Genomic DNA, 26,832 nt, shown 5'->3' with positions numbered 1-26,832 from the left:
CTACAACTTCTGCCTCCTGGGTTCAACGGATTCTCTTGACTCAGCTTCCAGAGTAGCTGGTACTATAGGCCTGCGCCACCATGCCTGGCTAATTTCTGTATTTTTAGTAAAGACAGGGTTTTGTCATGTTGGCCAGGATGGTCTTGAACTCCTGCCCTCAAGCGATCCATCCGCCTCAGCCTCCCAAAGTGCTGGGATTATAGGCATGAGCCACCAAGCCCAGCTAGTATTGTAATTATTTTTAAAAAGCCTATATTCCATACTAGGATGTCAACATCATGATGGATGGGGCTTATTTCATTTATATATGTCATAAATACAGCATCTGCCACATACTCTAAATAAATAGATAATTCCTATGTTTAGCTATTGTTAGTATGTTTACTTAAACCAGGGCTAGTGATTTATTGAAAGATTCATTAATGTGAGTCTTCAACAATTATTGTGTTACTATTATTTGTATGGAGCTATCATAGACATTGCAGACAAAAATACTAGTGAGTCAAATAAGAGACACTGTCTCTACTACTAGTTTAAGAGGGGAGATAGATATTATCTCATAAAAGAATGTAAAATTGAATTGTGATCAGTGCTGTAAGAGAGGTATGTTGTGAAATAATGATGTGGTAGGTGAGATAAACGTTAGAATAAAAACAGCTCAGCAAGACCCTATCTCATTGACACATTTTCCATTGGTCTGTCATATCACTGTATTCCATAATAGTCTAATTCACTTTTGTGCAGTTTCTCTTAAGTTACAAAAACTCCTGGGGCAATGCTTCTTTAAAATGAAACTCTTCCTAGGCAAGAAGTTTGGGTGTAGGGAAATGAAGAAGACTGCTAGTGGTTTTCTTGCCCATTGTTTATTAATTAATATATTGGTACTAGTTACTGTGTCAGAATGGTTTAGACACTTTCATTTTATTTCTATTTTATTTTATTTTATTTAATTTTATTTATTTTATTTTATTTTATTTTGAGACAGGGTCTTAATTTGTCAACCAGGCTGGAGTGCAGTGGTACAATGTCAGGTCACTGCAACCTCCGCTTCCCAGTTCAAGCGATTCTCCTCCCTCAGCTTCCCAACAAGGTGGGATGACAGGCATGAGCCACAGTGCCCGGCTAATTGTTATATTTTAGTAGAGACGGGGTTTCACCATGTTGGCCTGGTTGGTCTCGAACTCCCGGCCTCAGGTGATTCGCCTGCCTCGGCCTCTCACAGTGTTAGGAGTACAGGCGTGAGCAACCACGCCCGGCCTATACGTTCATTTTAGAAAGGCAAATGAGTCATAGAACAATTGGGTTCAGTGATGTTTGTAAAATAATGGAGGCTCAAATCCCTAGGTAGATGGGAAACAGTCTGAGCTCACTGGGCTAGTGAGCCAGGGTGACCCCCAGTCAGGTATTGAATCTTGAACCCGGAGAACAAAGGTTTCATGAAATTGCAGAGTGGTGATGTCGAAGAAAAAAAGCACTTTACAAGTTTATCTATGCTGGGAGTTTTTCTAAATCATCTCACACCGAGTATCTATGGCCCCTCTCTGTTTAGAATTTCGTTGTATGGTAACAGAAACTCCCGATTCTGTTTGCAGCCCATTAAGGGAAGAATTGGGTACTACTTAATGAATCAGGGAAATCGTTAATTGGAAACTCCCGCTGAGGAACAACTGGTATAATGTCACGCCTGCCCTTTACGCGATCTTTCTCTTTCTGACTTACCTGTTTCTAAAGTAGTACTGATTTCCTACAGTCGACGACCTAGCTTGCAGCCGGGCTAATGTGGCCATGGTCTTTTGGCCTTGGGTTTACAACTGGTGTTACTACCGGTCTCCATGGTAACTGGGCTAAACCATAGTTCATTCTCGGGGTCCGACTTTTTGTTCACTCCTCTTTTCTCTCACGCTACTTCAACTTTAAGAGTACTAAAAAGAGAATTAAGAAATTTCTGTGTAGCACAAAAAGTTTAATTTATTTATCTCTGTCTCTATTGCGAGTAGGAAGAGGGGATTATAGGAACGGAAAACAGTAGACGCGGAGAACTAATGGTTGCTCCGGGCATCCGGTTTCCGCCTCCTGTCGGCTTCCGGAAGCTCATCTCAAAATGCTGAACTGCTCTTTGGAAGTCGCCGGTGCTGTAGTAGTTGGAGTCTGTTCACGGGCCTGAGCCTCGAGGCCAGGCTCCTGGGTGTCGTTAATGTTCGGGGCCGCCGGGCGCCAACCGATCGGAGCTCCAGCAGCCGGGAACAGCTGGTGAGGCTGGCGGCCCTGGGGAGGGGGAGGTCAGGGAAGGGTGTGATTGCCCGAGGCCGCTCTGCTGGACCTGGAATGGAGGCGGGAGAGAGCTGTGATGGATGATCTGAAGACATCTAGGCCTTACTCTCACTCATTCCTGGGATGCACGCAGTTTGAGGGAGCTCTTGGGTGTGTGCCAAAGATTTGTTAAAGAATACAGTAAATGTTTGCTGATTGCTTGTTTAACAATATTTTAGAAGTCAAGCTTCCTGTACTCCAGGAGCAATTTATCTCCTCATTGATTGTTGACAACACTGGGGACAGGAAGAATCTATCTTAATCTGGGCCTTATTCCCCACTCCTCTTTCAATATTTACCAGATTATATCAAATATTTTGGAAGATAAATTCCAGAAATGTAGAATTATGGAAGTTCAATAGTGGAAAACACATCACCCTCTCACCCACTTTTTTAGAGAGAGGGGATAACCTACCTGTTTCCACCCTCTTGAATATTCTATTCAAGTTCAAGGGAGATGTATATGGGGACTTCCCAAGAACATATAACTGTCAGGATTAAGTTTGGGGCTTGACTATGTCTGTGGTATCATGTCACCAATGCCACGTTAGAATAATACATTGCTTTGACTTTTCAAAGTATTTCCACAAATTAATACACTTTATCCTATGACAGCCCTGTGATAGCAGAATATCACAAGCACAGAATATTCAAGTGCCGTGTCCAAAGTTGCCCTGTACATTTTAATCCTAGAGCTAGAATCCTGGTTTTGGGATTTCTAGTTGAACACTGTAATATACACTGTAATATCTGTCGTATTTTTCTCCCAAGCCCTTTTCCTCCGAAAGTAACACAAGACAACCAGTGATACAAACAAGCAATTTCCCATTGAAAATTCTCTCAAACATAAAGTTTTGACCAACAAGTGAAAGAAATGTGGCTAAACGGTGCATGTTCATTCCTAGATTCTGCAAAAATTAGAACAGAAGGAATTTTAGTAGTCTGTGATCTCAAAGAATTACTTTTACATCATCTGTCACTGAAAAGTTAAAAGAATTACCTTATCCAAAATATTTTTAGTTGGGTGACATCATCCTGTAGTTAATTTTATAGTTAATATAGATTTGATTATACTATTAGTAAATTATTACATTTTCCAGGGAGAAAAGCAGGGAGCACTTTTTAAATGAACCAGTTTTTAATGGTATAACTAGCATAGAATGAAATGCACAATTCTTACATGCTTAATTTTACTAGTTTTGGCATTGTATATACTTAAGTAAACACCACACAAAACAAGATAATGGATTTGTCCATCACCCCACAGTTCCCTCTCAAGGATACCTGTCTTAATGTTTCACCATTCATTATCTTGGTGAAGTCAGGGAGACAAAATATCCTATGTAGATTGGTCTGCTCTTCCTAGGGTGCTATCGATTTGTAGGATAGGTGACTACATCAGAATATGATTGATTCTCTCAGCTTCTTCTGCCTTCCAAATCATGGTTAGGTACTGAGAGAAACCTCCTTCAATTCTCTTTTAAAGGCTCTCTTGTCATACAACTCACCATTTCTTATGGCACCATAGTATAATAGAGTGGTAGCACTTAGTATTTTTTAATGAAATTCTAAAGTCATTCCTGTTTTGTCAGTATCAACATGTTCCAGAAAACTGGATCTTTATTTTCTAGTCTATCTGTACGACCATCCAGTCATTCCAGATTTCTTAATGGAATTTTCTTTTTCATTAATTGAACAGATATTTACTATATAACATATATGTTTGATCCCAGTAGTAAATTCCAGTCCCACTGGGAATACTGCTATTAAGGAGTTAACTAGGTGCCAGGTTTTACAAATATGTGTCATCTCATGTAAATCTTTTGAGGTAGGTGTATCATTCTTTGCATTTTAGATAAGGTGACACAGAAGCAAAGATGGTTTAAGTAACTGGCCTAAGTATCATATTTGCAAGATGATTCCAGTATACCACCCCCAAAATTCTTAACCACTTTTATATGTTGCCTATGTGTCTGAATGAGATAAAATATCTCAAGAAATATATAACCTAGCGGTTAGATACCCAAATTTGTTACCCAGTCTGGATTTTCTGACTTTTTAGCTCCTGTCTTGACTTTTTCAACTTCTCCAATGTGGAGGTTGCTCTTTCAATTTTTAGGCACCAAATGGGTAAATGTAGATAATTTCTTTATTCAACTATGGTATTCTATTTTTTTTTTAACTTTGTTATGTGGCTTTGCTTAAAAAAACAAAGCCATTAAAATAAACTATATTGACTCTGGACTTTTGTTTCTGCATTTTCATTCCTATTTGGTATTTTGATTGTATTGAAATCTGGAAAACTGCATAGTAAAATGTGTGCATTTTTTTGAATTACTTGTTTTTTGGAGTTTGTTTGTCTTGAACTTTGTTGCGTACCAGCAGGTTTGAGTCAGGTTTTTGTTTCAACAATTAAGAATCAAAGCAATAAACAGTATGATTTTGTTCAAGTAATTCATTAAATTTGGTATAGCTTCTTAGCAGCCATATTTATGTCAAGCTGGAAGCCTTTACATTGCCTTTGATAATTTTTCCTTAACTTCACATTTACTTAGCTAAAAACCTAGAGTGTCTGGCTTGTTAATGTAGCAGAAAATTTGGAATATGGATTGTCTAAAAGTTTTAGTCATTATGTTTTTCTTTTATTTGATCAGTCATTTAGTCATTCATTGGTTTGCTCGTCTGGCAGATTATTTTTTAAAATCTGTTATGTGTCAAGCAGTATGCTACTTGTAATTAATATTCATTTGTCTTTATTCTCATTCCTGTTATAAGAATTCAGGTTATATGTTCAGTAAATTTTTATTGAACAGTTACCATATATTAATATAAACATTAAATAAGTCTCATTTCCTACCTACTGTTTGCCTTATACATTTGAATATATGCATATTGACAAGAGCTAGAATGAATTACTTATTAGATGCTAAATTTTTTGTTTTGTTTTAAACTGACTTTATTTCATATAGGCAGCGTTTTCAATAGTTTACCTTTTGAAAGTAATTAAAGTGTAAGGAAAAGTTTGAATGACTCATGAAGTCATCTTCAGATGTAAATAATAAATGAGCTTGCCTTATTAAATCACTAATTTGGAAACTAGAGTTAGACTTTTTTTTTTTTCTTAAAGCCATTCATGGTTTGATTTTGAGCAAGCCATGGTAAAGAGGAAAGAAAACTTCCTGAAAGTTCCTATGGTGACAAAGGTGACAAAGTAGAAGCTGCCAGGAGCACCTGTGATTGAATATAAGTCAGTGGAGCTTTTGCTTCCTTTCCACTTTTAACTGGGAAGGATTATTTAATCTTTTTAAATTTACATATGTATATTTTTAAGGTGGAAATAAGTCAGATACACGGCATTAATTTTTTGAGATTTAAAATTTTCTTTTAGCTTCATAGAGTCTTCAAGGAGTCCATGAACTTATTGAAATTGTATGCAGCAAGTTATATATGTCTGCTATCCTTCCTTTTCCCAACATTCAGAATGCTTCATCACCTCAGAAAGATTGAAGGCCTTTAACTGTAATACCTTCAAGATTCCCAGTATGGTTATACCTTAAAAGCAGAATAATTTGGGATCTTTTAGTGACCAGTTTCTCTTATTTGTGGGTAGAGGTCGTGAAAACATGAAATAACTTCTGTTGAACATTAAGTACCCACTCATCCTCAGAAAAATCTTTTCAAGGTAGAAATTATGCTGATTTTTATGATGAATAAACAGATCAGAAGATAGGTAATTTGTCCCAAGTCCGATAGCTAATGAATATAACTGGAATTAGCTTCCAAATTCGTAGCCTTGATTTCTAAGCTCATGTTCTCTGTAGTTTTCTCCCAGCCTTTTTTTTTTTTCCCCAGAGAATGGTGTTTCCTATTTATTGCCTAATATTAATGTAAAGTTGTAATTAATCATTTACATGTTTCAGAGTAAGATAATTCTTCCCTACCCCACCTTACCTTTTTCAAAAAGACAGAAGAAGTTTACTTTTGATTAATAATTTAAATAGGTAAGTCAAGGAATTTCTAAACTAGCGTAAGTGTCAACATTTCGTGTTAGGGTTATTGATAATTTCCTAAGATAATGCCCACCCACTCCCCCACATATATATAAAAGGAGAAAATTGAAGACAAAGTCTTTTAATAGATTTCTAGGTTGAGATAAGGACTTATTTGATGAATAATATTCCCATTGAGGAGGGAAATATGTAAATTCCCATAAGCAGCAGAAATCTGAAGATAATTCTTATGGATAATATGGTGTGAAATTAGTCATAAAGTCATTAGTCATTTAGCCTTGATGTGGCATCTTGAAGGCTCACCATTTGCATGTTTAGTCACTCATTTTCATAGTCTGCACTATTATGCATTAATTTTAATCTGCTTGGTTCAGCTGTTTGCTGCATACTTTTAGCACTAGCCAACCTTTTATAAAAGCTAACGTGATAATGGAGACATGTAAGTCCAAGACTGTCTTTGTCTTAAGTTTGTGAGTAGTTTATAACATTCAGCAGCATAGTCCTTGACTATGTACTCTGTGTTAGTACAGTGTTTTTGTACACACTGAATTTTTATTCATACAGAAACTAATACATTAATGATTATTTGTTCCCTTAAATTTTTGTAAGCGAAGTAAGCAGATGCACTTAACACCACCTAACTTTTAGCACTGCATTGCTAAAATTACTTAACTTTGTAGAACTGATAATCCACGTTTTAGAGAAGTAAAGATGAGAGTTTTACCCAGTACTAGGTGATAAACAGTATTTACTTTCCTCTTCTTTAACTAGTTACTTACTTGCTATAATCAATTATCCTTTAGTTCTATCCAGAAGGTTTTATTTTGAAACGGTGTCTCTCTCTCTGTTGTCCAAGCTGTAGTGCAGTGGCACAGTCTTGGCTCACTGCAACCTCTGCCTCCTGGGTTGGAGCAGTTCTCCTGCCTCAGCCTCCCGAGTAGCTGGGATTACAGGTGTGCACCATCACGCCCGGCTAATTTTTTTATTTTTAGTAGAGATGGAGTTTCGCCATGTTGGCCAGGCTGGTCTTGAACGCCTGACCTCAGGTGATCCATCCACCTCGGTTGGCCTCCCAGAGTGCTGGGATTACAGGCGTGATCTACCGCTTCCTGCCAGTTTTTGTTTTTAATATGAACTTGGGTTTATTTATATATTGGGTTTATTATCAATATATTGTGGACTGACATTTAGGAGCTCATGGGCCATCAATTAACTTCCAGTTCTTAGGGTAGATTAAGCAGTAAATTAGGACTAAAGCATCTTCCTGATTCTTCTTCCTTGAACCAGAAATATTTGAAAGAAAAACACTTAAACATCCACTTTTAGGAGAGCCTTTTTCTGAATTTATTAGAGCCTGCTGATAAGGAACACAAGGATAATAGTTCACTTATTTACTGGGTATTGGGTAGAAGAAGTGAAACAAACAAACTTGATGTTTGACCTAAAATTTTTAAATAAAGCTTGCATATCAAGTCTTGGATTGATCATACATTTTATATTGCTCAGCATAATCCAATACCACCTGAAAAAACAAAGTACTCACCTGCACAAGTCATTTCCTTTCATAAAATCCATCTTTATATAGATGTTGGGGCCATAATTTTGTTTTGGGGTATTCTGTTCATTCAGAGTGTCTTAATAAAACTATTGATGAACTATTGTTATCTTAGACATTACCCAATATGAACTGTTCCCAGTAGATTTCATTTCCAAATGAGTTCTAAATGAAGAAAAATGGCTTTTACAATTATGAGTATAAAAATCTCAAGTTAGTTAAGTGGTACATTCACTGAATTTAGTATAATTCAAACTTTAAAACCGGTTGTTCAGTAAGTACTGATTTGTATAGAAAACTTCTACATTTCCAGGTTTCCCCTTTAATAGGAAAGTCTTATTTAAGAAACTATCTCTAGGATAAAGTGTTTTAATACATTAGTCTTCTGATACATCAGTGTAAACTGCCAAGGCAAAGGAAATAAAAGAGCTATTGGTCATGTGATGGTCTCTTAGGATCACTTTGGTTTTGACCAGCCAGTAGGAGACAAGAGTCTTTCTGCCGCCCAGGCTGGAGTACAGTGGCATGATCTTGGCTCACTACAGCCTCTGCCTCCCGGTTCAAGCGATTCTCCTGTCTCAGCCTCCTGAGTAGCTGAGATTACAGGCATCGCCACCATGCATGGCTAATTTTTGTATATTTAGTAGAGATGGGGTTTCAGCTTGTTGGCCAAGCTGGTCTTGAACTCCTGATCTCAAGTGATCCTGCTGCCTCAGCCTCCCAAAGTGCTGGGATTACAGGCGTGAGATACTGTGCCCTGCCGATGCCAGTTTTAACTGAGGGATGTTAGTGAAGCAGCTTGAGGTTAACTGACTATAATACTACCGGCTCATTAGCATGGGTTTTGCTTGGTATTGACTTGGAGAAGAGTCTAGTTATTTGAAACTGAAGGCGAAAAAGGTAATTTGAACTCTGAGTAGGACTTGTTAAATCTATATTTTGTCTGTGTTTTTATAGGATTTTTTAAAAAAGCTTTTAAAAGTAATATGTAGTTGGTTCATATTTGAGTGACATCATGGAATAAATTGGATTCTTCTAATTACAGTATTTTTTAAAATATGTTTTTTTTTTGTTTGTTTTTTGAGATGGAGTTTTGTTCTTTTCGCCCAGGCTGGAGTACAATGGTGTGATCTCAGCTCGCTGCAACCTCTGCCTTCTGGGTTCAAGCACTTCTCCTGCCTAAGCCTCCCGAGTCGCTAGGATTACAGGCACCCACCAGCACACCGGCCTAATATTTGTATTCTTAGCAGAGATGGGATTTCACCATGTTGGCCAGGCTGGTCTCAAACTCCTGACCTCAGGTGATTTGCTGGCCTCAGCCTCCCAAAGTGCTGGGATTACAGGCGTGAGCCATCACCCCCAGCCTAAAAATATGTTTTATTTTCTCTCAAGAGAAGCAACATAAAGTCAAATAAGGCTGACACAGTTTTCATGAGATTCTAGAGAAATTTTGTGTATATAACTGCTAATATTACTAAGAATGAAATTCGTTAGTATTAGTATTAGTATTTTATTAAACTATTGGTTACAGCAATACTTTTTAAACAAAATTAATTGAAGAGTATCAGATTTCGATGGATTGTATCAGATGTACTAACCTTTTTCTAATGTTAGTACTATAAATTTTCTGTGCTACAGTAAAGCACTAAATTGTAATATCCAAAATAAACTGACTTTAATTAGATATTATATTCATACATCGAGTTAATTTCATGTTTTATTATTTTGAACTGGCCATTCACCCATTGATAAGAAAACTCTGTCTTCCAAGAATAAGTTACTCCAGAACCAGATAATAGAGAGAAAGGATACTAATTTTAATACATGTTAAAGTGGCTTCAAGTGAATTTTTTTTAAGGTGCAATATTATATTCAGAGACAATGGGTCTTTCAGACTATATTTCTTTTAATGAAATAATGTCAAAGGAAAAGAACACAATATTCATTGTTTTAAGGGAAAAGGGCATTTGTTGACATAGATAATAGAAAAAAGATTCATTTGGCTTATCAGTGTAGTCAAAGCCTCTGTTTTGTTTGGCTTAAAGCTAATTCCTATGTGATACATATTTCTTTTAATCAAATTCAGTGTTCTAAATCCTGATTTGTGGGGCTGGGCATGGTGGCTCACGCCTATAATTCCAGCATTGAGAAGCATGGCAGGTGGATCACTTGAGGTCAGGAGTTCGAGATCAGCCTGGCCGACACGGTGAAACCCCGTCTCTACTAAAAAATACAAGAATTAGCCGGGCATGGTGGCATGTGCCTGTAATCCCAGCTACTCAGGAGGTTAAGGCAGGAGAATCACTTGAAACCGGGAGGCAGAAGTTGCAGGGAGCCGAGATCATGCCACTGCACTTCAGCCTGGATAACAGAGCGAGACTCCGTCTCAAACAAACAAACACAAAAAAACCTGAGTTGTATATAATATCCTTAGAAAAGAAAAATCAAATCTCAGTGGCCCTCCAGAGTTTATTTAAAATAGATATGTGAATCACCACATTTTTTAAAAAGCTGTATGCGTTAGATTTTTTGTTCATATTAAATACATTCAGAATGCCCACAGAAATACATCTGGAAAATACCAATTCACATTAACCAAATGCAATGCCATGTTACTTAGTTGCTCACAGTGTACATTTTACTAACCAGTACAGGGTTGGTTCTTTGAGCTCAGTTTACTTTCACCAGCTATACCACCCTGTCCCTTGTGTTGATTCAGGTCTTTCACCTCTTTTTTTTTTCTATTCAAAACAATATAATAGCTCCCTATGAGTCATTTGGGTTTTACATAGATGTATATTAAATCTGTCTTGAGGATTACAGTAATGCTACCTGGTGCTAAATTAATCATAAACAGAAATACAAACTGTCTACTGGGATTGTGTCGCTGATCTTGGCTGTAGTTTGTTCAATGTTGGAGCTCTGGAACCTGATTGCTGGAGTTTGAATCCTCTCTCCACTACTTAGATGCATCACATTGCGACAGGAATCTTTTGGCCTTTGTGTATTTCATCTCCCACCTCATAGGGTTATTGTGTGAGAATGAAATTAAATAATACATGTAAAACACTTAGGAATGGGTCTGGCAAATAGTAAATACACAAATGTTAGCAAGCGTGTGTGTGCATCACATTATAAATGGTGTATCCAGTTGAATCACAATGTGTGTTGTTTTTAGGTTATCATTAAAATGAAAACACAAAAGTTGAAAGCTGTTATAAGGAACTTGCAAAAGCCTGAAATTATTGACTGTTGGAGACTATACATGACTGTAGAGACTATACATAACTGTAGAGACTATATAGAACACAGATCAGCAAACTATAACCAGTTATAACCTGATTCTATAAATAAAACTTTATTAGAACATAGCCATACCCATTTATTTATGTATTGCTTATGGCTATTTTTGCATTACAGTGGCAAATTGAGTAATTGTGGGAGACCCAATGGCCTGCAAAGCCTAGAGTATTTACTAGCAGGCCAGTTACTTAAAAGTGTGCCTGCTCCTGCTGTAGGCTCTAGAAGCTCTGTATGGCTGTTGAGAATATTTCAATCCCTAGGTGCCTCTAGATCTCTATTTGACAAATGATTGCCTGTGGCCTTCATAAGAAGGGTGCAAATCTCAATTATCTGTAATGTTTAAAAAATAAAACCAGATACCTTGGCTGTATGTCATACCAACTAATTTAAAATCTTTGGGAATTGGGTTTTAAAAGGACAAGTATAATTTATAAAAATTCCCAAAGAATGCTGATGCTTATCCTTGCTGACTACTGAAAAAAATTCATACTAGTAATATAGTTTAATGCTCTTAAAAAAGGAAAGCCTAAGAAATTGCTTCAGAGTGAAGTAATGATGGGCCCTTTTAAACCCATGAGACTGCAATTTGAATGCGAATGTAGTTTCTGCTTCACTGGGTTAAGAGATTAGTGTGGCCTAAATAAATGCATGGTGTTGGTTAAACTTTCACATATATTACTAATCCTGAAACTACCTGTCTGTCTTTCTAACTGCCTCTTATATGATGGCAGTGACTGGTTAGAACACATGGTGAATAGAAGATTTCATGTTTCTTTTTTCACTTAGAGATTAGTGGGCGAAGAGGGGACTGAGAAAGTTCTCTCTGTATCTGCTGTAGGAAAACTGACTCTAGAAAAGGGGTAGGAGTGGGCCAGCGGATAGGGATTTAAACAGAACTTTTCCATAATTATACAGTAAAAATATAAAAGTACTGGGATCTTTCATTGCTCATAAGCTTATTCTATCTTGGAAGTAATTCCTATGTTTAATAAAGTAACTTATATAAGAAGAGGCCAAAAATGAATCAATATTTAAAACTAATATCTTGGATAGGAAAAATAGCTTTGAAACATTTTGTAATCATTATTAATTTTTGTCAAATTTAGAATGAATTATCTGTTATAGAAAACGAGGTTACTGTGGTTAAGATTGACTATTTTCTTTTTTATTTCTCTAAAAAATGAAGGCATTTCAGTAGAACCATGGAGGAGCTGGTTCATGACCTTGTCTCAGCATTGGAAGAGAGCTCAGAGCAAGCTCGAGGTGGATTTGCTGAAACAGGAGACCATTCTCGGAGTATATCTTGCCCTCTGAAACGCCAGGCAAGGAAAAGGAGAGGGAGAAAACGGAGGTCCTATAATGTGCATCACCCGTGGGAGACTGGTCACTGCTTAAGTGAAGGCTCTGATTCTAGTTTAGAAGAACCAAGCAAGGACTACAGAGAGAATCACAATAATAATAAAAAAGATCACAGTGATTCTGATGACCAAATGTTAGTAGCAAAGCGCAGGCCATCATCAAACTTAAATAATAATGTTCGAGGGAAAAGACCTCTATGGCATGAGTCTGATTTTGCTGTGGACAATGTTGGCAATAGAACTCTGCGCAGGAGGAGAAAGGTAAAACGCATGGCAGTAGATCTCCCACAGGACATCTCTAACAAACGGACAATGACCCAGCCACCTGAGGGTTGTAGGGATCAGGACATGGACAGTGATAGAGCCTACCAGTATCAAGAATTTACCAAGATCAAAGTCAAAAAAAGAAAGTTGAAAATAATCAGACAAGGACCAAAAATCCAAGATGAAGGAGTAGTTTTAGAAAGTGAGGAAATGAGCCAGACCAATAAGGACAAAATGGAATGTGAAGAGCAAAAAGTCTCAGATGAGCTCATGAGTGAAAGGTGACTTTTATGTTCTCTAAATATAAAAATATTTATCTCCAGTGTTTGTGGTTGAATGTTTTATATTTTAATTAATTCTATTTTAAAATAATTATAAATTGTAATAATGATAGTGATATTATTACTGTTTAACTGGTTATATTTCCTTATAATTTATGATGTTTAGCACAAAGCAAAATTGCTTATTTGATTTATACGAAGTCTTTTGATTATATTATAATGACTCAATTTTCAGCTACAAGGAGAAAAGGAAATGGATTTTCAGTGGAAAAGAATGTGCTTTTGAATAACAGCACGTTTGTAACTCAGAATTGGATATATAATTATTTATATGTTTAATTATAGACCTTTAGCTTTTGGTACTTTTTAGAGTGTCACAATTCATTAATCTATTCTGATTCTTGAAAATCAAAAGTTTATACCACTTCAACGTGTGTGGCTTGACATAAAAAATCTGTAACTTTCTAGGAATTCTGATCACTTATGAATTGTAAAGCCTAATTTATAGGCTAGAAACACCTGGTTTTGTCATTAGAAAAATAGGAAAAACAATGGTCCTGTGGCAGTTAGTCTAATCTATTCTAGGAAGCAGGTATACTATAATGATAATTGTTAAGTACTATTTTGACGGCATTGAAAGGTAAGTGATCATTTTTCTTTTATACTGAAGTGATGAAGTCATGTTACTTGCAAGAAATGAGAATGTGTTAACGCTTTATCCTTTTAGGCATGGGTCTGCAAAACCAAATGCAGAACTATGAGCCAGAAAAAAACAGTCTGTAAAAACGGTCTGAGAAAGAGTATTTGATTTTTAATTTGTAGGACTGGTTTCTTTTTTTTTTTTTTTTTTTTTTTTTTGAGATAGAGACTCACTCTGTTTCCCACGCTGGAGTGCAAGGGTGCGATCTCAGCTCATTGCAACCTCCACTTCCTGGGTTCAGGTGATTCTCCTGCCTCAGCCTCCAGAGTAGCTGGGATTACACCACCATGCCTGGCTACTTGTTTTTGTATTTTTAGTAGAGATGACTTTTCAGCATGTTGGCCAGGCTGGTCTTGAACTCCTGACCTCAAGTGATTCACCTGCCTTGGCCTCCCAAGGGCTGGGATCATTTTAATCACGTGAATTGTGGTGAGCTCTCAATCTTTTATTTGGTTTTCATTTTTTTATTTTTTTGTTTTTGTTTTTTTTTTTTTTTTTGCTTGTAAATGTGAGTGGGACATGGTAAAAGTTTATGGAATTATCCTTTTATTAGACATGGTGTGCTAGTCATATAATTTTTCTAAAGAAGTAAAAATTACTTACATAAAAACAATGTGGCTGAGCATGGTGGCTCATTCCTTTAATCCCAGCACTTTGGTAAGCTGAGGCTGGTGGATCACCTGAGGTCAGGAGTTTGAGACCAGCCAGACCAATATGGGAAACCCCATCTCTACTAAAAATACAAAAATTAGCTGAGTGTAGTGATGTGCGCCAGTAGTCCCAGCTACTCAGGAGGCTGAGGCAGGAGAATCACTTGAACCTGGGAGACGGAGGTTATAGTGAGCCAAGATCACGCCACTGCAACAGAACAAGACTCCATCTCAAATAAATAAATAAATAAATAAATAAATAAATAAATAAATAAGTTTCCAGAGGGCTTTGAAAAGTTTATGGTATCTGTTTTTCTTGCAAGAAAATTGTCATTTTTATATGGAAATAACTATTATTTATATTGGGCCATTGTGACTTAAGACTACTCAACCTTACTTGAAAGTAATTGACTCAATTACCGGGAGGGACAGTATATGGCAGAAGATACTCAATTCTGGATTATTCACAATTAGATTACCAGCTTTTTGGATTCATTGTGCAAACCCCCCCTCCTTTTTTTAATTTCTGGCTTTTATTGATCTGCTTTTTTATAGGACATGTAACTGGCAATGGAAATGAGATCAAACTCCCATTTTTCATTTCTTTTCATTGTAAAAAGTATTTGAGTATCCACTAGGCATGATCAGGCTACCTAGCAGTCCACAAACAGCCCAGCTACACGTTTTCAGAGTATGTTTTTTACTCTTGAATCAATGTTAAAAATATATATTTTCTCTGATGTAAAACTTATTTATAAACTATTTTCTGTTGTCACTTAAAAGTTAGGTGCAAATTCCATCTGTGCAAAGATTGCTAAATATTTAAGGTATTTTGGTAACAAGTATAAGTGTTTTCAAGATTACTTCCAAAGCTTTCCTACTACAAAAAGCTTTGTATTTCCTTGGGGTTGATTGATAAATAAGAGAAACTTCACTGTGTGGAGTGTGTGTGTGTGTGTGTGTGTGTGTCAGATTTAACAAACATTTGATGATTAACTACTATTTACTCTTCACTGGTGGCACCTGGACTAATAATGGAGACTCTGTTCTCAACAGCTGCATAGTCTGGAATAGCCAGACAAGCAAATGATAAAAACGAAATGTGCTGAGTGGAAAGTATTAGTGAAGGAAGACTTCCTAAGGGAGCTGCACTTTAAAGGAAGTACTAAGACTTGTTCAGGAATTGAGGGAGTCAAGAGAGGGAAATGGCATCCATAGGTAGAGAGCGAACAGCTTGTGCAAAGGCATGAATTGTGAAATGAAAGTGGTGTATTTGGGGAAGTATACATACTTCGTTTTTACCAGAAATAAAATGGGATCAGAATTACGGCAAAAAGCATTTCTCAGAGGTCTATGTGCTACAGTAAATAGTTTGGATTTTATCATCTTATAGTTAATGGGATCAGTGAAGAATTTTTAACAGTGAAGAAACTCAAGTTGATTTACATTTTTACAAGATAGTGTGATCTTTACAGCTGTATTTTGTTTATCTTTGACCTCCAGTCCATGCTTAAGTGGGAGGTGAATTATGATATGCTAGCAGAAAGAACTAAGTATTTGAGAGTATTTGAGACCAATTTTAAGAGTTAGAATCGACGGGAGGTTGACTGACTGTATTTGAGAGGATGAATGAGAAAGAGGACTCTACAGAAAATATAGGAATTGAACAAATTGGGGCAAGTGATTGGTATTAGCGTACATATATTTGTTCATCTAGCGTATATGGAATATATTCTAATCCAAATACCATGTTATAAAATTCACTCCAAAAAGGTGAATCTCCAAGGAAAGGGTGTCCTTGGAGGTAAGCTGTAATGACTGTCAACTGCTGAAAGTAAAAGGCTTGCTTCTATTTAAGTTCTTGTTCTGATTTATTGAACATAGAAACACATACGTAATGTACACGGAGCGACTCTGGATACCAATAAGGTGAAATGTTAATAAAGAAACATGTTGTATACATACATGCCAACATATCTCAAAGTAGAACAAGCATCATTAAGGACTAAGAGCTGGAAGAGAGGGAATCCTGATTTCTTTATATCTTCAAGAGCTTGGACAGGTGGAGAGGGAAGAGAGTGGAGATAAGCATACCACTGTGAAAAGAACATAAACGAAAGGACCAGAGATGAGAATAAGAAGATTTAGATGGAGGCCCATCCATAGAACGTCTTCAAATCTAAATCTAAATTTAATTCAACAAGTGTTGAAGTAATTTTAGATTTTTAAATAGAAGACTGTTCTATAATATACACGTGTGTGTGTTTGTGTGTACATACTTTGTGTGTGTACATACTTTATCAACTACTTTTTTGAATAGATATAAATTTACAGTAAAGTTATAAAGATAGTTCAGAGAGTTCATGTATATCACATTCCTATATATCCCAAATCCACTTTCCCCTATTGTTAATATTGTACATTACTATGGTTAATCTCTCACAATTAATGAAACAAAATTGATACATTTGTAAGTAAAGTTCACAGTTTATTAGAATTTCCTTTGCTATTTTTTAATATCCTGTTTTTGATTTCAGAATATCATATTACCTTTAGTCAACTTGTTTTATTCTGAAAAGATGAACCTAGCTGTATGTAGAATAGATTAGAGCGGGGTAAATCTGAATTCAGATTAGAAGATCATGGTCTAGAAAAAATAGCTTATCAATTCATAATTCTTTGTCTGCAAATCTGAACTCTGAAAAGTTATGAAAAACTAATTGATTTGTGGCCAAATTTAATTTGACCTGTATTTAGTGTGGATATTCATTCATTTAATTGAAAAAAATATATTAATCTGTTTTATGGAGCACTATCCCAGACTCCTCTGAGGCAGTGTAGAATATACCTTGCTGAAATTGGAATAATTCAGAATTTTAAATACATTTTGCCTCAAGGGTTTCAGAAAAGGAACTGTGACTTGAGGTATATATAAGACCCTTCATTTGAGTTGTGTTAATGGAGGGCACACAGGAAAGAGGAAAGTATCAATAGTAGTTTAGAAAGCAAAATGTCAGAAAGATAGTTTCTGAGGTGATTTTAATACTCTCATGGTACATAGAAGACCATATATATTTGTAAATAAGAAAATATGGTTGTGATGCTCTTAGAGAATTTTTTTTTTCATTACCAATTGCACAATATAGGGAGCTTCATACAGCACTTAATTTGGAAGAAAGCTAGAGAGAGGTCTAAATTCAGAACTCCTTGGAAGAATGTGCCTCTTAAGAAATTCCTATATTCTTCATTAATATTTATTTTTTAAGAAATCAAACAGAAACTGAAATTATATTCAGAAATTGTATGTGGATTTAGATCTCACCTATAATTTTAATCCTAAACTTCTCAATTTAAATATTTTAATTAAAAAAGGGATGATTTCGTGATTGGTTAAAATTAAGAATTATGGTAAAAATAAAATACATGAGAATTTTTAAAGAACATCACTAAATTTTCTTTGAAAGCTAAGCCTCTCATTATATGACCTTGTTCTCCTAATATTTTAAACTAGACCATCATATAAGCATTACTTCTGTTAGAACTAATAGTAACAGTTTGTTTATGTTATTCAAATATCTACTGTTTGTTTTATTTGTATGTTAGATTTGACTCTGGAGATTCTGTGGTAGCAATGAGAGCCTGTGTTATTTTTTCACATTCCCCCCTTAATATTTGTAATATTCTTTTGTTTTGCTTAAAAGTGACCTTAACTTCGATATAATGAATTATCACCATTTTAAACTTTTTTCTTCCTTGCAAACTAATAGAGTTGTTGTGAATTCTTAAGTAATGTCTTCTTCAGAATATTTGCAAATGTGGTTATGAAAAGTAATCTCATCCTAGTCCCTTGTATTTCATGTGCTGAAAAAAGGCTTAGCCTGCTTTTGATTGAGACTTTTCACATTTTATTGAGCAGTGGTGTTCCAGGCTCAAGCTGAATTGCGTGGCATAAGAAAGGAGCAGTGAGCATTTGATGAAAGCACATAATAAAATGCATCAATTGTGTCAGCATCTCGTTGCAGTCACATCTGGCTTACTGTCAGGGTCCCATTAGATTCCTGTGGTTTTATGTGCCAAAAATAATATGCTCTGTAGTGAATGGAACCAGGATATTAGCAGTTTGATTTAAAAAAAAACATCTTATTTTCTTTCAGATCTTTGTCAGGCTTAAGTTCCATCTCTAAGCTGCCATGTCTCTTTAAAATTTTACGACTGAGAGATCAATTGTTCTTTTGATCTGTTTCTTTCTTTTTCCTTATTACAGTGATTCCAGCAGTCTCAGCAGTACTGATGCTGGATTGTTTACCAATGATGAGGGAAGACAAGGTACTGAAATGATATTTTTTTCTCTCTGTGGAAAATCTTCTTCATTCTAAAGTTGTGCTTATTACTTGTTATTTCATAAGTTGATGACTGCAGTCCATTTACCTTACACACATTACTTAGTGAACTAGGATTTAGTATCGTAGCTGGTTTTTTATATGCTATGGAAGGTGTTCTGCCTTCATGACCTAAGTAATCGATTGTCTCCAAAAGCTAGTATGTAGAGCTAATAATATTAAGGAAGGATTATCTTGTTTGAGAAAGCTTTACGTACCTTTTTGATTTTCTTTCTTTTAGCAAATTTGAAAGAAACCGGTTCTCATTCTCTACCTAATTCCAAATGTACTTAAAACTGTTTAAGCATTCATAAAGGTGGATTTCCAAGTCATTTGTCATTTTTATTCAACTGTGACATTAATTCATTCTATCCAGTTTGTAAGTAATTAGATGATTTTTATGAATTCAATATTGTAAACCGTTAAACGGAAATGTCTTGCAACTTATATGTTTTCCATCTTTGAAACTTCAGGAAGCTTCAGTCATTAACATGGCAGTATTTTGAAGCTATGAAAAATTTAAAACACCTTAATAAAGAGCAGGATTAATCCTTAATAGGATTAATTTCATTTAGTCACACCTCTTCCTGATTGTTTCCCTTTTTACACTCCACACAAATCATGAAATTAATACAGACAAATACCTATCATAAACGTTCTCTTCCTTTCTTAAGAATACATTAGTGGAAGACAGTAAGTTCCAAGTGAAAAACACTAACATAAATTTTAAATTATAAATTTATTTAATGATGTTATAAGAAAAGGACAAAGTAGTAGCCGCCTACACTTTTTTTCTTAGTCTGTTCATCCTTTTGGCAGTACAAAAAAACGTAAATGAAGTGATCATTCTTTTCTGCCTACTTGTAAACTATTTGTCTTAGATGAATAGGTACGTAACTATTTGAAAGGCCATGGACTTTGAAATTGATACTTTGCTGAAATATGTTAGAATGCTGGGGCTAAATGCGAGGGTAACTACTTTGATAATATACTTAAATTCTCATTAAAATACAGATCTTTCCTCAGGATTGTATTATAAACATGATATTGGTAATGAAATAAAATGAAAAAAATAACTTTGACAAGCCTATCAATCTTTGATAAGGATGGAAGGGCTTACAATGATATGCTAGCATTTACTGTGAACTTACTATGTTTCACGTTGCTAAGTGTTTTTCTTGCATTTAAGTTCTTAATTAATTCTTAAAATCCCTTTGAGATTCCCAGTTTTTTAAAATGAAGAAACTGACTCTAATAGAGTTGAAGTAACTTTCCTGGTGTTGTAGAACACTAGAATTCTAATTAGTCTGTCTGACTTCAGAGCAAGTTCTTAACCAATGACTATTTGATTTCCCTATTGAAGAATAAAGTTGTGTATTACATCAAAAATAAAATAACTTTATTTTTCTGTAATAGTGTTGGAATTCAGATATAAAGTAGTCAGTTTCAAGTGAGGCCCTGTTTTTTCTTATGCTTAAACCTGATCTGTGTAATTTTAATATAAAGCTCAGTGAAAGTCCTGATATTTAAGTGCTGTTAATTGTGTTTTTTGAAAAAAAAAGTTTTTTATTAATTCCCCAATAGAAACAAGCTGGTGACTCTAGTTTTTGAAATGCCTTTAACTTTCGATTCCATCTTAGTTGAAATATAGCTATTTCTCATAAAATAATTTTCAACTGAAACTTAAGAGTATTTTTAGTTTTCCTTTAAAGACGTTTGTTGAAAGAGATTTTAGAAATCAGAAATATCTTTCTCTAAAGGGAAACAGTTTATGACAATCACGATGACCCTCTTAGAAACCAGAATTAGTGGTGGCTTCTCATAATCAAGGGAAGGAGACTTTAATGAATCTCAGATCATCTTCAAAATGCTATTTGTTTCTTTCTGTTTTTCTTTTCTTTTTTCTCTTTTTTTTTAACACAAGGTCTCGCCCTGTCATCCAGGCTGGAGTGCTGGTGGTACGATCGTAGCTCACTGTAACCTCAAACTGCTGGGCTCAAGGGATCCTCCTGCCTCAGACTCCCGAGTAGCTAGGAGTACACAGGTGCATGTCACCATGCCCGGCTAATTTCTAATCTTTTTAAAATAGGGTCTCGCTATCTTGCCCAGGTTGATCTGGAACTCCTGACCTCAAATGATCCTCCCACTTTGGCCTCTCAAAGTACTGGGATTACATACATGAGCCACCATATCTGGCCAGTCTCTCTTTCTTTTAAAAGCCATCTGTCTTCTGTATTTTTGTCTCTTCATAACTACTTTTTGTTCAAAAAACAAAATACTGATTCTCACCTATGGCACATTTCAAACTGAATTTTCAATTGATCATTTATTGTTCCATGGTTACACTCATGGATGTTCCCAAAAGTCAGAATTATTGGACAGTGTTGGGCAAAAACATCTCACTTATTTAATACACTTTCTTCATAAACTCTAAGGTATTGTCACTTTTCATTTAAAATCAACTTTTTCAAAACAATTTCTTAATTAGCTTAATGGGATTAATTTCATTTAGTCACATCTGTTCATGATTGTTTCCCCTTTTATACTCTACAAATCATGAAATTAAGCTAATTATATACCCATATCTACTGCAAAGCAAGGGTTCTACAGTTTTAACACTTCTTAATTCCTGGGAGCAGATTAAGGTTTGTTTTTTCTTAATGTGGACGGGGTAGTAACTTAAATGGATTTTCTAATAGGTTTTGCCAAAGGATTAACCAGCTTATTATTGTTTTTCACATTTTAAAATTGGTTCTAAAACATAAAATTTTGTGTTTTTGTTGCCGACAGTTTCTTATAGTCTTAAGATAATATTTCTTAAGTAAAGCTGTGGTATAAAATAAAAAGTTTTCCTTATAGATTATATATGCAGTTATCAAATAAAACATAGGATCCCCAATTTAATTTAAATTATAGGTAAATAACACATAATTTTTTAGTACAAGTATGTCCCATGCAATACTTAGACATATTTCCACTAAAAATTTAATGCAAGTATTATATACTTATATTAAAAGTTAGTCATTGATCTTAAATTCAAATTTAACTGTCATCTTGTATTTTTGTTACCTAAGACTAATTGTGTAACTGGATGATAAAACTGAATCTTTGGTGGGGGGGTTTCTTGTATTTATACAGGTGATGATGAACAGAGTGACTGGTTCTATGAAAAGGAATCAGGTGGAGCATGTGGTATCACTGGAGTCGTGCCCTGGTGGGAAAAGGAAGATCCTACTGAGCTAGACAAAAATTTACCAGATCCTGTCTTTGAAAGTATCTTAACTGGTTCTTTTCCCCTTATGTCACACTCAAGCAGAAGAGGTCAGTAGCACTGGCTCCCTGGTAGATATAATGGGTTTAAGGTCAATCCAGGAATATTCATTCAAAGAGGATAAGATAAAGTGGAAATTAGAGAATGTAAAGACAAGATGCTGTAAAGAAACATATTGGCCACTAATATACGTACTACATTTATCATGCTTTCAAATTATTTGAAAAATTGACTTGCTTTCTTGCTAGACTTACTGAGAAAATGTTGAAATGATAGGAACATGAATTGGGAGAAAAGAAAATGGGTATTTATTACTCTAGTGATTAAACACTGGTTATTTAATGGCTGACTACATTAGTACTTTGCTAGGTATTGCTTCAGTTTCTTTAAGTGTGAGTTTTGCATTTTCCCAAATAATATTCATGGCATTCACCGCCACCACCAACTTACTTTTCATTCTCTATTGATAGGATCTTCTTCTTCTATGCTTCAGCGATCATAGAAAACTTCTAAATTGAGTACTTTGATTTTCCAGGTTTCCAAGCTAGACTCAGTCGCCTTCATGGAATGTCTTCAAAGAATATTAAAAAGTCTGGAGGGACTCCAACTTCAATGGTAGGCATACTTTTTTTGTGTAATTGTCATGTTTGGAAATGTTTCCATTTCTATGGAATAAAAAGCCACATCCTCATCCTTTATTCATATTCTAATGTTAAACTTAAAAATAATCCATTTTTTTGTAGGCTACAAACTGGACCAGTGAGATTCCCCTATAAACCAAATCTTCTAATGCTAATAAATTAGTTACGTTTTGAACATCTGGGGAATGACATTCGAGGGAACCTGGCTCCTGTCCTCTTCCCTGGAGGAATATCATTGAAGTGAGAGCCTCTTTGATGAAAAGATGGGGCTGTTTTTGCTGGAGGACTGGTATTCTAACTTTTAGTCAGAAGTGAACCTGACTGGGGAGGCTTTCTAGGGATTTAGATTGGCCCAGGGTGGATAGAAACTACTGTAAATTATATATTTTTCTCTTTTATGATTTTTTTTACATTGAATCCATTTATGTATACTTGCTTTGCCAAAATGCTAACAAAGCTAGAAAATTTTAAACTTCCAGATCTGACAAGTATTCCTTAATGTTTATATTGTGACTGATTAAGAATTAATTTTTACATATCTGACTGTTGTAAATAAAAATCGTGATGCATTGACATTTATGGTTCATTTTTAGAGAAGTCTTATATAACCAGCATTATTTAAAATATTTGCATTTTACTCAGGGTATTTTAACAAGGGCTAAGATGAGTAGTAGGTGAGGTTGATAATCTTTGCTGGAGTTTGTATTTTGTTCAGCTTCCTTTCTACTTGGATAATCTGCTCTGTATTGCAAACTCATTGTATTTTATAGTATAGCTTTCATTGTACTGCAAAAATCATCCTCGTTCTAAATTAGCCACAGTGATAACTAGTCTGCAGTAGTAGAATCATTTACCTTTTAAATTATCTGCTTTGTCTGATACCTGAAACACATCAAAATTATTATTTTGGTTTAGAGCTTAATGAAACATGTGAAAGCTGGTATTTTTAACAAATACTGTGTGATTCTGAATCATATTGTCATGTTTAAAAGTGAGAGCTGCTTGTACATCTTTAGAATGGCAGACCATATGTGTCACTGTGAGTGTCAGAAATACTTGCATGAGCTCATTTTCACCAACCGGGGGGAAAATGTAATGTTTCTATTGATGGTATAATTTAGACACTATAATAAGTTTAGACCATTTGAGTTCTTCAAAATGGTTATATTAAAATGATATTTTTATTAAGCTTCAATAATGAAAAACAATGTGATTTAATATGTGTATTTTTATATTATTGTATGGATTGTTAATTCAGCATTTAATGGCTAACTTAAATATGATTGGAAAAGAAACTTCAAGTTGCCATTGCTTTTACCTAGAGTTTTTAAAATCTGAAAGATTTCAGCAAATGCATTAAGCAGGAATGTGTGACATCTCCTTTTAGATTGCTTGTCTAATTTGGAGAGATTAAAAATGGTAAAGTGCAACTTTGAGTCTCTTTACCTTTGCATATTTAAAGTGATATTTAAAGGTACAATAGTGTGGTGTTGGTAATTGTAAGTAAGCTTTTCTGTGCTGTGTCTCTGGAGTGAAAAATTCATGTTTTTTTTCTGAATTACATAAATGCTTTTGTTTTATTTTGTATAATGACTGTCTTTTAGATCTGAATAAGTCACTTTAAAACCTTGGCCTATGAACTTTGCCTTATCAATCATTAATCTAGATGAATGCTATCTAGTTCTTGGTTCAGTTTTACCTATTTTTATTTTTGGTTCACTGCTTGCTTGAGCATAGCTGGGATTTGTAGCCCATTTTCTAGGCTTATTGCAATCTCACTGTGGTATTTTATAGAAGCTATTACAACTGATAGGCTAGCTTCATGGTATTGATGATACATGGCTTAACCATACTAAAAGCTGCCTTCCCTCTCTAAATTGTAAAAAGGTGATTAAGTTTCACTTGATGGAGATATACTATATATGTTTGTTTATCATGGAACTAGTGCATTAGGCCATAAACTGTTTTTCTGGTCTATGTTTTTTGTATTTACAATTTTACTGAAGACAATGGACTCCTTTGGGTTTTCTTTCTTTCAACCCTGAATTGTCCTTGTTTGGATTTTTAAGTACTGTAATTTTTTTTTTTCCAATAAAATCTCTGACTTGGGCAAGAAAGGTAAGAGTTCCAATTTGTGCTGATATTTCTCTGATTTCCTTTGCTAAGTTTTCGTTGTTGTTCTTGTTGCTTATGCTGTTTATATTATGTGCAACTATAATATGTAGTTTTAAAAATCATAAGTTTGGCCGGGCGCGGTGGCTCAAGCCTGTAATTCCAGCACTTTGGGAGGCCGAAACGGGCGGATCACGAGGTCAGGAGATCGAGACCATCCTGGCTAACCCAGTGAAACCCCGTCTCTACTAAAAAATACAAAAAACTAGCCGGGCGAGGTGGCAGACGCCTGTAGTCCCCGCTACTCGGGAGGCTGAGGCAGGAGAATGGCGTGAACCCGGAAGGCGGAGCTTGCAGTGAGCCGAGATTGCAGTGAGCCGAGATCACGCCACTGCCCTCCAGCCTGGGCCACAGAGCGAGACTCCATCTCAAAAAAAAAAAAAAAAAATCATAAGCTCACAAAACAGTCATCTTTGCACAGTACCCATGACATCTGATAATAAGAAGTGAAATTTAATGGCCTCAAACTTTCACACTGGAAAGCCAGATTGTTTTTAAGACAGATTAATTTTCTGAGCAAAGTCCAACACATGGAACTGCAACCCATTAAACAGAAGGCCAATAGAAGGTTTCTTAAGCAGATGAATGATGACTGCATAAATATAATGAGGTAGTATCTTTGAAGTATAATGACAGAGGGAGAATCTTTTACTGAAATATCTATGTAAACGTTTTTGGGGGAAAGTTTTCAGTTGTATTATAGTTGATTCTGACTATTTGCCATAATTGTATTCTATACATTTGCTGAAAACATTGAATTAGGGAATACTGAATCATGGCTCCTAAGGGAAAGACAGAGTTAGGTTCCTGCGAGCCTCTGGTCACAACATTTTTACCAACTGATCAATAGATAACCTTGTTTTGTTTTATGTTTGTGTTTAAAGATAGTTAATATATATTGTTGATATACTAACATTGAACTCATGGCCAATAGCACTATAACTTATGTCTGAACAAAGCTTATCAAGTCTTTTCTCTATAAGGCACATCCAGCCTTCTTGCACTTAGGAGCACTAGATGGCATTTCTCAGCACTATACAAGGGGCTATTTAAAACAGAATAATCACCCACAAAAAGCACAGCAATGCAAAAAAAAAAAAATCTGGTACTAATTTAGACTACAAAAAGGACATGTGTTTACAGTATGATAGTTTAAACAAGTAGGAAGAAAGTCACCTCGCTGACCTCTGGTAGGGATGCACATGTATGTCAGGCAACTCAGCATTTTTCACTGCTCTGTACATGTTACTGAATGACTACGATAGTCAGAAATTGTGAGTATTGATTTTGGGTTTAACAAATAAATTTTAGCAAGCAGGCTGACTTAAAAATATGGAATCCACAATGGGAACGAGATTGATTGTATTTAGTTTTATAGAGAGCAAAGTGCTATTGTAGAAAATTTATAGATTTTGAAGTCAGACCTTTGTGAATCCACACTCTGATTCTTCTTTTTAGTTTAGTTGTAGTTACATTTTGAACCTTCTTCCCTCCTTTTGTTAAATACCAACAATAATTACTTTTGCATAAGTGTCGTCAGGTTTTTAAATGAGATTATGTATACATAATGGGCCCAGCACCATCTCTGGTGCATAATATATGTTAAATAAATGATAGTTACTATTATTAGATATATTAAACACAATACCTGGTACTTAGAGAACATTTGTATCATGAGTCGAAGTGCAGAATTGTGGACCTTAAACTTTTCTGGTTTTTCTTTTTTTTTTTTTTTTGAGATGGTTCTCGCTCTGTTGCCCAGGCTGGAGTGCAGTGGCACAATCAAGGCTCACTGCAGCCGCGACCTCCCAGTCTCAAGCAATGCTCCCACCTCAACCTCCTGAGTAGCAGGGTCTACAGGTGTGCACCAACACATGTGGCTAATTGTTATATTTTTAGTAGAGATGGGGTTTCGCCATATTGTCCAGGCTGGTGTCA

At 35.4% G+C, this 26,832-nt stretch overlaps 2 protein-coding genes across 3 annotated transcripts in view; one reads left to right on the top strand and one right to left on the bottom strand.

The window, feature by feature from the left end:
* SPATA17 (spermatogenesis associated 17) overlaps nt 1-1,787 on the bottom strand; it is a 131,002-nt gene extending 129,215 nt beyond the window's left edge. The window contains exon 1 of the mRNA XM_030922423.1: nt 1,720-1,787. Coding sequence (XP_030778283.1) covers nt 1,720-1,787 — 68 coding nt within the window. The remainder of the gene's footprint in view (nt 1-1,719) is intronic.
* Nucleotides 1,788-2,075: 288 nt separating this feature from the next.
* GPATCH2 (G-patch domain containing 2) overlaps nt 2,076-26,832 on the top strand; it is a 205,028-nt gene continuing 180,271 nt past the window's right edge. The window contains exons 1-6 of one of the 2 annotated variants that reach the window (XM_010363223.2): nt 2,076-2,250; nt 12,365-13,081; nt 18,696-18,757; nt 21,949-22,131; nt 22,617-22,696; nt 22,825-24,844. In XM_010363223.2, coding sequence (XP_010361525.1) covers nt 2,195-2,250; nt 12,365-13,081; nt 18,696-18,757; nt 21,949-22,131; nt 22,617-22,696; nt 22,825-22,857 — 1,131 coding nt within the window. In that variant the 5' untranslated portion in view covers nt 2,076-2,194 and the 3' untranslated portion in view covers nt 22,858-24,844. Of the gene's footprint in view, nt 2,251-12,364; nt 13,082-18,695; nt 18,758-21,948; nt 22,132-22,616; nt 22,697-22,824; nt 24,845-26,832 lie in introns of those variants that run through there. The other variant, XM_010363215.2, reaches the window with a different exon arrangement.

Source organism: Rhinopithecus roxellana, chromosome 18 (assembly GCF_007565055.1).
Source record: "Rhinopithecus roxellana isolate Shanxi Qingling chromosome 18, ASM756505v1, whole genome shotgun sequence".
In the NCBI taxonomy this organism is placed as follows: domain Eukaryota; kingdom Metazoa; phylum Chordata; class Mammalia; order Primates; family Cercopithecidae; genus Rhinopithecus; species Rhinopithecus roxellana.
The sequence above is the reverse complement of the archived record's forward strand: the minus strand, read 5'-3'. Positions and strand labels throughout refer to the sequence as shown.